Source organism: Haplochromis burtoni, unplaced genomic scaffold, assembly GCF_018398535.1.
Source record: "Haplochromis burtoni strain Fernald_Lab_line unplaced genomic scaffold, NCSU_Asbu1 Contig_91, whole genome shotgun sequence".
Taxonomy (NCBI): Eukaryota; Metazoa; Chordata; class Actinopteri; order Cichliformes; family Cichlidae; genus Haplochromis; species Haplochromis burtoni.
Window position 1 is genome coordinate 1867827 of NW_024582452.1, and position 10362 is coordinate 1878188.

Here is a 10362-nt window from a genome sequence, read left to right on the forward strand (position 1 = left end):
CTTTCAATATAAAAGAAAATTAATTGTACTTAATGAATATTTTCTTATGGCACCCTTTCGTTAAATACTAGAGTGAGTCTGGTCCACAGTGGAAACGTGCAGACCTGCCATTTACACTTATGGCTTCTGAAGTAAAAAATAGCGCACGGCACTCCATCAGCGGACGTGCAGTGTTTCCATTAGATGACAGTCAACCACCGTGACTCAGGGCTCAGCCACTCCCGATGGCAGCCCGGCCCTCCGCTCCTCCTTGATCTTCCTGAATGGACAACCACGCTACCTACTGTTCACGCCTCCCTCTCACACCTCCCTCACTACTGCTTCGCCAACGACCCGCTGCAGTTTTATTGTGGAGTGATTAACCCGGGCCGATCGGTGCACCACGCAACTTAAAGGATCCATCCGAAGTAAATCACTGCTCACACCAGGCCCAAGCGTGCTTACCCACCGGGTCCTTGAATATCACCTCACTACCTGATTAGGACGTTGTGTCCTTTTTAGCGCAATGACAGCCAAGCACCGGAAAGCGAAAAACAACCACAAACATGAAGATAACATATTCAAAAATGAAGTTATGGAGACAGAAGTTCGCCCTGGAGGGAATAACTACACACTTCTATTGGTTTTATTTCTGGTTTTTGTGATTGGAGGTGCCACCGGAGTGTGGTTCTGTTTCCAGCAGTACCAAACTTTAACCTACTTAACAGACAATCTCATGGGCATACAGATGAAGATAGTGAAACTACAATCCTCCCACGAAGAAATGCGACAGTCTGGCAACAAGGTAAGAATATATCCAGTCACCTAAAACTGCAAGCCACCAAAAGCACCAGATGCACTTATTGATAGCCAATATTTATAATGAACAACCAATCTTGTGAATCATATTTTCACGAGATTAGAATAAAAAAAAATCTCTGTACACATACACACACACACACAGAAAAAATAAAATAAAATGCTCCAGCACACGTTGTCAGTTGCAAGTAAGGAAAGTTAGCTGCAGGCCTCTATCAGATTTCCACATGCCAACAGCCTCACTGGAGTGAGTACAAAACGCTGCTATTTCTAACATCCACACAGCTGCTGACGTTTGTAATGAGGATTATTCTTGACCTACAAATGCCTGTACCAATGACTCAAATGTAAAATAGATCTCTTTTAGTCTCTAGGTTCTGTGGAAAATTCTGTATTGTAATACCAGTCAAGAATATGCCCCCAAAGCTGTGCTGAAGATGCTGCCAAAATAATAATAAACAAGGCAGTAATGAGCCAAGGCTAAATTTAGTCTGTGATTTTGATACTGAACACCAGTTCAGAGGCTCTTTGCAGGCAATCTGAAAGACTGTAGAAAAGCAGAGAGAGTGATGTTGTGTGTGTCTGTCTATATATCTGAAAGGACACACTTTATGTAAGAGATAATTATATTTATAGTTAAACACATTACCATGAATGAAATTAACCTGTTATATCACAGTAAATGTTCAGTATTTTAGTCTTCTTCCATGTGTTTCAAATTCAATTCATGGTATTCCAAGGAGTATTAAGTATATCTGTATTTCCTTCCCCTAAGTATTTCTTCTATTCAGAAAAGACAGGGTTGCAGAAACTTTGCACAAGAACATTTCAGCTAGCTCAGTCTTGTTCGGCAAATATTTTCTGTATGAGTGGTAAATTGTTCTGTCGCTCACAAATATGAAATGCTTCAGGATGTTGTAAGGAGAAAGCTTAATGAAGAATCCAGAAAAGGTTATAAAGAATGCAAAAAAGACAGTTTTAGCATAACTGCAAATAAATCAAAGATCTGAGGTTCATCTCTGTTAAGTGAGATTTCCTAAATGGCTTGTTCATGATCACGCCTGTTAATGATGAGATTTTGGTGTGGCTACATATTTCCTTCCTCCAAGCATTTGTTATATTATATTATACTATATTATACAGAATTTAAGCAAACAATGCAATGCAAATAAAGGTAAAAGAAAATTTAAAATAAAACTGTCCTTGGTGTTTCCGTCCCTTTAATAGTAACAAAATCTTTTCCCAATAAGCATAATTGTTGTCCAGTGACAGTTAAGAGTCTATCAATCATAAAAATAAGTGAGGATAATTGTCCCTTAGCTTGACTCTGTGTCATTCCTGTGTCTTGTTGCAGCAGCATATTTCGGACAACGTGGAGGCCCGACTTAATGCCCTTGAGGAGTCCTATTCACTGGCCCAGAAGCAGGTGGGTATGGCCTTAGCTACAGCCGAACAGCTCAAGACATCAGACCTCCCCGCTCAGGTGCTGTCACTCCACACAGAGATGAAAACCCGCCTGGCAGAGATGCAACAAGCCACAGTGTCTCTGGAGCAACTGAGCCAGCTGCAGACCATGTTGAAAGGAAAGAGTGAGGAGTTTGAAGATGTTAAAATGAAGGTGGAGGTTTTAGCCACACTGACTGGTGAGCTAGCCCAGAAGGTCGACATCTTGACAGGCAGCCTGGAAGAAGCAGAATCTAAGCTGGAGGAGAAAGTTGGAGAGATTGCCACAGTGAGTGCCGCCCTGGATAGACAGGCTGCTGTGATGCTCAGACTGAAGGACCAGCTAGACGCCTACCAGACTCAGTTGAAGGCTAGCGTGGTCGAAATGACTACTGTCAGGTAGGTGGTGGAGTGGGAAAAAGAGCAGTGGAGGAAATAACTTGCCTCCTCTCACCCATGATTTTATGTTGTCTTTGCCAAAGCCCTGTTGGCTGCCACTGTCTGCAACTCTGTGTTACTCTAGACCAGAGTTGGTAGGCCTCTTTATCACACTGTGAGTTTTCCATGATCTATGTAAATATTTCTTTTGTATTCATAAGTTTTAAAGCTGAAAAGTCTTTGACGCTTACATAACCATCAAGAGAACGTGGCTCACATGCTATTATTGTCATTTGAGCTTTGAAATAGAAGTGTTGTAATAAAACTATCGGTATGTTTTGTGAGTGAAGCTTCATGAAGGTACAAAATAATGACCACAAGATCATAAGAGAAATTTATTCTGTCTTCTGTCTTTCAGAGAGTTGTTTGAACATGAGCAGTCGCAGCGGCTTCATCAGGCCAGAGTACAGGAGCTTAATGTGGTACGTCACAGTCTGGAGGATCAGAACTTAGCAGCCCGTAATAACAAAGAAGCCCATTGGGTGATCTTATTAATTAAATGCAAAATGGAAAAAAATAAAATGGAAAAAAGGTAGCAAATCATGATCTTAGCAGTCAGGTCAAATTAATGTTAAATGGCAAATAAACAAATCAAATGTGAGTGCCCCTGCTGATGTAATATTTTATCTAATTTTGATATTTGTGTGTTAAGCACAACCCTTTTAGTCCTGACAGTCAAATCTATTAAATCATCATTTTGTTTTGCTTTATTCAGTCCGTCTAATAATATTTTTACTTTAAGTTTGTTGATGTTTATTCATATAGTACAGCTGCATGTGACATGTGATATTTACATGATTCTTAAACCTTAAACTTTTTTAAACCTGCCACAAGAACCTGAGAACTCATGATTAGGTAAGAAAAATATGGCCTAATAGCTCTCTAAATAAATCAGTCATTAGAATCAGATTAACCAGGCTAGACCAGATTTATCTTTAAAAGGAAAATAAATAACAACTTGGAATAAAATCAGATATCTAGGACTATATGTTAGATTTATTAGTTATTAAATATATACTGAAAGATTAGATTACATTTCAATGGCAGAACATGCTCGACATGGCTTAACACACATGCTGTCACCACACATGGCCTCTTTACTATTTCCGTTCACAGTGTGCCCATTAGGAACCATAATAACATTTTCATCACATTAATTTGAAGAAGCTAATTGCCTGGCATGGATTCCCCAATGGATTTACATCAGCATTTACACTCGTGTGGTGCAGTTTCCTGTTTTGTATGTCAGTTAATCACATCACATTCACTGAGATACCTAGATGCCTACATAGCTGAATAGTAAATATTTTGCTCCAGTTATTTGATATGACTTTGCTTATCTTAGTCTGTGGCAGAAACGAAACCTGAGACCAAGCCTCTGAAAAAGACAGAGGGAGAAACAGTTCCTACAACTGAAGAAGAGGCGGAAACCAAAGAGGAAGAGGAAGCTGCAGGAAGTGAAGAAAAAGAAGAAGAAGCACCTGTAGAAGCTGAAAAAAGAGTAGAAACTGTAGAAACTGAAGAAGAAGCCTTGGGCAGTGAACAAAAAGTAGAAAATGTAGAAACTGACGAGGAGGAAGAAGAGGAGGAGGAGGAGGAGGAAGAAGAAGAAGCCTTAGGAACTGAAAAAGTAGAAGACATAGACACTGAAGAAGAGACACCCATAGCAGCTGGAGAGGAAGAGGAAGAGGTAGCTGCACCAGCTGAATCAGAAGAAGAAGAGACTCTTCCTACAGCTGATGAAAAAGTTACATCCACCCAAGAGGAAGAAGAGGCAGAGTCTGATGAGCCAGAAGAACTAAATACACAAGATACAGCTCCTGTTGAAAAGGAGGAGTCTGCGACAGAGGAAACTGTTCCTACACAGCAGGCAGAGGCAGTAGAGGAAGATGATGCAAAACAAGAGAAGTCTGTTACTGTATCAGAAGAAGAGAAGGGACACACAACACTGACAGAAGAGGAGGGACACAATGCTGAAGAGCAGATGGCTGAAGACGAGAACCGGAAAGGCAATGAAGAGGAGGCACCTGAAAGAGAGAAAGGTGAGGACAACTCAACAGTCCAAGATGAGAGCCTCAAAGCAAGAGATGAGGATGAGACGGTGTTGGAGAAAGAGGAGTCGGAAGACGATGAAAGGGAGAAGTCAGAAGAACACGTACCATCTGGAGAAGAGGAGCAGCTTTGGAAGGCAGTGCTTGAGGCAGAACAACCAGATGTAGAGGAAGAAGTGTCAGAAGCAGAGGACGAACAGCAGGAAGCAGCAGATGAAGAGGCGAACCATGGTGCAGAGGACCCACAGGAGGCTGATGAAGAAGAGGAGTTTTTAGAATTTGATGCTTTGCCAGAAGACAAATGTAAGATTTCACTTTCTTTTTTTTCATAAATAATGACTTGATTATCAATCCAAGTTATTAATTGACTATTCTGCCTTACTAAAATGTGTTTACTGATATATCCATTCTAATATCTTCTTTTTAATGTTTTTACAGAGTGCATACCACCAGGAAGAAATTTCATTCTTTTATGCTATGGACCTATCCATCAAGAAAAACAGGAGCTTTCTCCGACTTCCACCACTGTCTGCAATATAAAAAATACTGTTAGAAAGAGTTATTGATCGCTGTTGTCGAGGTGCATTACTCATTTGCTTTCTGAAAGGCACACCTAATCGAAAATTCCGTCAACATGCAGAGCTGAAACCTGTACCTCAAAATCTAACATGGCTCGTTTTTGTAAGGAAATGAGTCATTCAGGGTGTACCTGCCAATAACAGTCTAACAAGCCTTAACCCATTAAATGATTATGTTTTTTAAAGAAAAGAAATTCCACTTGTCATAACAATTTACACTATTTTCTACCAAGCTGTTAATGAAATAACAAGAAGCCAGTGCATAAGCTGTGACCTTGAAGCCATAAGTAATACCTGTCTTGGTGACAAAGTGTGCTGCTTTTTGTCACTGCCTGAAATGTATCACGAGAAACAACAATTACAGTTCTGTAATTCATTGTGTCCCTGATGTTGTTTACACAGGGGAAAAAAACTACAAGAAAAATGGTAGAAAATCAATAATATGCAATAACTGAATTAATAAGAGTGTTTTTTTAAAGGTATGGCAAAGTTTATTAAACTTTTTTTTACTCTTTAAAGACATGTTTGTTTTTTAGTGTTTAATAACTAGAGCTGTGCTTGCTCTATAGATTTGGTTATTATCATTTTATTTGCACTTTTTAACTGATTACAATTCCAGCCAGACAGAACACACTGGTGGTATTGTGAGATACAGGGAGGTCAAAAGGTTATTACTCTGTCATTACTCTGCTGCTTTTTAATTAATCATATTTTAATAAATGTTGTGTGTCTTTAACAAACAATCATAGAAAGACTATGCAACTTTAGAAAAAAAGCTTAATGATGCACCTCAGGAACAAAGTGTTTTGCATATGAGGGGTTGGAGCCTGCACTGTGCTTAAGTTACATTTTTAGGACAGCAGAAGTATTCACATGTCATTCAAAGCATCAGTCACACCAACTAGAGAACAAGTTGTCCACAAAGCCAAGAGGCGACTCATTTTATACATCATCTAAAAATATCTTTTGACGAAAGCTTAGCTTTATAATAATGTTGATGTAGTTTTCAGATTTAAGTGTTTTTCTGCAGCACACTGACAGCAAAGATGAATTGAGGGAGGAACAAATGGCGGTATTAACATGTTTAGCAACAGAAACAAAGCAAGAAACATGATTTCAAATAATGTGAGTTTTCCAATAATCAAAAATATTGTTGCTAAAGTGAGTGTAACCTTAGAGCAAAATATTTTAGTATCTCAAATGTCTTTTTTTCTTAATTTTTTTTCAGGAAATTACAAATATGTGTATTCATATTTTACAAATGTGAAATATGTTTCCAAGAAGTGATTTTTACTGTGCATTTTTACAAAAAAACGAAATAAAACAAACCTAGAGTGCACTTTTTTTTAAGGTTGTGTTTATTATCAGTATAACAATTATGTTTGTAAAATAAACTCTGGTTCTTTCACTTCTGTATACTTGATTAATTGCTGTTGTGTCAAATTCGGCATGGTCGCCAGGAACACCTCAGTCTGTTTCTTATCTTAAACAGTTACACTTTTTTTTTTTTATAATTTTGTCTCTGTACACCACAACACAGGAGCCTCTAAAAATGGAATATTATATATAAAAAAGGCTGTAATTCTAAAAGAGTTAATGCAGTACTTTAGTTAAATTACTTGAATTAAAACTAAAAGTTTGCCCTGCAATAACATTTTGATTGTTTGATGTAAAACCCATTGTGCAGGTTTAGCGAGGAAAAATTCTAATAAATGCCTCATTGTCCAGAAACCTATGAACCTTATTACAATAAGTTATGCTGCTATCAAATATTATCTATGTCCCTAAAACTTAAGTGCATTCTTCTATGCCATATTAGTGCATTAGTGCTTAGTTTTATTAAAAACTCGAGCCTGTTGTACAGTACTAGACGATGTTATAATGAACACTGAAACTTTAGTTATTAACACTAAACACTAACACTATTCTACTCTCCTGTGCACTTAAAATAGTTTTACTCCGCTGTATAGAGAAATTATGTATCTTTTTGGTTTTCCAGTTTGCCACAAAATGTAACAAAATTCAGCTGAGCATGCCAGGTGTCACACCTTTCATATTTTGTTAAACATGTTTAATATGTAAGTGTGCTATCTCCGGTGCAGTGTTTAGGTATAAATCTCCATATTATGCTTCTTTATACTTTTACTCTTCTAAAGGTTCAGGTGAAATATACCTTTGACCTCATTAAATATTAGTTTTAATATTAAAAATTTATATTAAAGTTTTAAAATGTGTTATATAAAAGAAAAAAAGGATTCCAATACTTCCTGTGTCTTGCTTATATCGATATCTATATTCATCTCAGTTTAGCAAACAACCTCAATAGTTATAGAAGCTAAATTTAGCCTTGACTTAACCATAATTGTACATTTAGTTATTAAGTTTCCTATGTGTAGATGGGATAAGGTTTAATCCTGAAGTAAGTGGATAAATAAACTAAGCAATGAATAACTAGATTGGTTAATGCACAATTCTGTTTTCTTTTTAGAATTCAAAGATCCAAATAGTCCAGATAGAGAAAGATAATAGTCTCCTTATTTCTTCAAATAAACTACTAAATGTTGCTGCTCACATGCACAGCTGAAGTATGCATAGACTTGCTTGCATCAGACCTTGGTACATAGGAGCCTAAATTGATTGTGTATGCATCATTCAGGCAGGAAGTGCCCCCATCCCCCTCCTTTTCTCTTCCTCTCTCTCTCTTCACCCTGGCCAGTTAGAGTCCTTTTTTCTCCAGCCTCTCCCTCTCATCCCTGCAGCATTGTCTCAGTTCTTCAGTCTCTGACCTTCCACAGGGACCATGCAAGCATTTGTTAGCAGGTAGGTTTCAGTGGGGGGGCTGAGTCATGCTGGTCTATTCATGGAGTCTTATTTAGCCATTTTCATTTTTAGATTTATCAATCTGTCAAGCGACCATTTTGGCAAGGCTCCAAGGCCTGATGTTTGTTATCTTAATGTAGAGTAACTATGCTACTCTGTGCAGGTGCTGCAGGCCTCTAAGAACTAATGTGATGTGAGCCTTGGGATTGTTGCATAGGGGGCTGAAAATTCATATTTTCCTTTGATCTATTTGATTAGCTTTTTAAAAAATGTACATTAGTAATTACTGTCTTAAGGCTGTTATTCTTGCTAACTTCTCTAGCTGATTAAAAAGAAATTGTTTGAGTATGTTGCCTGAGAGGAATAATTTGCAGTTTTTTCGCTTTTAAGAGTGGGTGGATAAAACTGAAATGTAAAACATGTAATAATACTGGTTTTCCAGCATTCGCCTCTGGAACCCAGTATAGCAGAGATGGCTGCTATACTGGGTTCTAAATTAGTTTGTTCTTGATTATTTTCTTTATCAGTCGGTAGAATTATGCACATTAATGGTACCCAAGTCCTGAACTTTGCATAGACTACATTGTGCTGCTGTGCCGAGCAGCCCATTGAATCTCAGTGAACATTCAGGGTGACTCCACAACTGAAAGATCAATACCAGTAAAAGCATAGCAGAGGCAGTGCTAGCAGTTCAGTGGGTAAAACATGAGCCTCCCCACCGATGCTTGCTCAGCTTTTTATTTGTGTCTACGAAGACAGCCATAGATATCAGGCTTGCATCTTTTCAGAGCATGTTGATTCACTGATTTCCTGTGAAAGTGGGTAGAGTAGAATGCCAGGACAGACAATTAAAAAGTACAGAAGTGTGTTCAGCTATCACAGAAAAGCTGTGTTAGCAGCTTAACATACTTGCTGTTGTAACACTGGGTCACATAAAGGCCACATAATAGTGGAATGTTTTTGATTTTATCTTATTATGCCGTGTACAATTAATACTAGACATTTTTACTGAATTTCGGAAGCTTGTGAGTAGATTTGGGATTTGTTAAGGTTTGTAATGCAAATAGTCTATTATTGCTCATATATGTAGCTTTGTTTTGTTAATAATACCTAGATAGTTAGATACTAAATTTAATGTCCCATTTGACTTGATTTGATTTTACATTTTTCAATTTAAAACATTGGTTCTTCATATGTATGACTGTGGCCTCGTGCAGACTAATTACACCTATGCATTTGTGTGTTTTTCCTGACCCAGGTCGTATCTGACCCCTGTCAGGGATGAAGAAGCAGAATCTCAGAGAAAAGCAAAATCTCGCCATGCGAGACAAACTCGCAGGTTAACACAGGTACTGAAATGGTTGACACACATTTAGATTTTGAAAGATTTAACAAACTGTTCATACATGTGAAGCTGTGTGAATATCCTGCAGGGTATGACTCCGACTGACCTGAAAGAGGCTCAGAAGATCAGCAGCCTGGAAGATGGAAAAAATGAGGATAGCAGCAGACTGGAGGACAGGTCCTGTCTGCGGATGAGCTTAACAGATGATAGAAGAGTTCAGCCTGGCGTTACAGAGTACACAGAAACAACTGATGTCAGTCTAAACTGGAGCCAAATGGACGAGGTTACAAGACAGAATTATTCAGAAATCGTTTTCTGCCTCAGATGTGGCTGATTTGATGCTTTAGGTGAAATTTATGATTTATCTCTGTATTCTTCTTTATTTTACTCCAAATGTGCAGGAGGGTAACTTTGAAACCAGATTAGAAATCCTGCCTGACCTTCCGCACCGACCTTACTGCAACAGCTCCTTCAGAGGTAAGAAAAACATCTGGATTTCTTTTGATTGTCGTGTTCTGTTGTGCTTCATGATCCATATGTTTTGTTCTGGGTTCCATAAAATATAATACAACAACATCAACAACAAAAAATGTGCTAGCAGGTCACTATGATCCAGACTGTTAGTCCACCTAATGATTTCTGGACAGTTTTGATGTTCAGGACTGTTCTTTCAATGTCATTTCAAACATCTGAACAAAAACTGTTGTTTTTTGTTTTTAAGTAAAAATAAGTAAAAATGTACTTTGTAGGTAGTGAAGTATGTGATAAAAGTTACCCTGTAACTACTATCTGTTTAATCAGGCCTCCAGTTGACATTCTTTTGTTATTTATGTTGTTATGGCCTGTATTTATATAGCGCTTTACTAGTCCCTAAGGACCCCAAAGCGCT

The 10362-nt window shown here is 38.0% G+C and overlaps 2 protein-coding genes across 3 annotated transcripts in view; both read left to right on the forward strand.

Annotated features, from left to right (window-relative positions):
• The first annotated feature begins 242 nt into the window (after positions 1-242).
• Positions 243-7427, forward strand: zgc:66479 (uncharacterized protein LOC327541 homolog). 2 transcript variants are annotated; one of them, XM_005926237.3, is made up of 5 exons: positions 243-784; positions 2156-2640; positions 3038-3101; positions 4025-5033; positions 5169-7427. In XM_005926237.3, coding segments are annotated over exons 1-5 (1839 nt in total). In that variant the 5' UTR covers positions 243-505; the 3' UTR covers positions 5171-7427. The 2 variants fall into 2 exon arrangements, with proteins under 2 accessions (XP_005926299.1, XP_005926298.1); XM_005926236.3 differs by having other exon boundaries at positions 247-784; positions 2153-2640; positions 5169-7425.
• Positions 7428-7609: 182 nt separating this feature from the next.
• LOC106633266 (protein phosphatase 1 regulatory subunit 12B-like) overlaps positions 7610-10362 on the forward strand; it is a 6531-nt gene continuing 3778 nt past the window's right edge. Inside the window, exons 1-4 of the mRNA XM_042222705.1 lie at positions 7610-8128; positions 9387-9477; positions 9562-9756; positions 9875-9950. Coding sequence (XP_042078639.1) covers positions 8109-8128; positions 9387-9477; positions 9562-9756; positions 9875-9950 — 382 coding nt within the window. The 5' untranslated portion in view covers positions 7610-8108. The remainder of the gene's footprint in view (positions 8129-9386; positions 9478-9561; positions 9757-9874; positions 9951-10362) is intronic.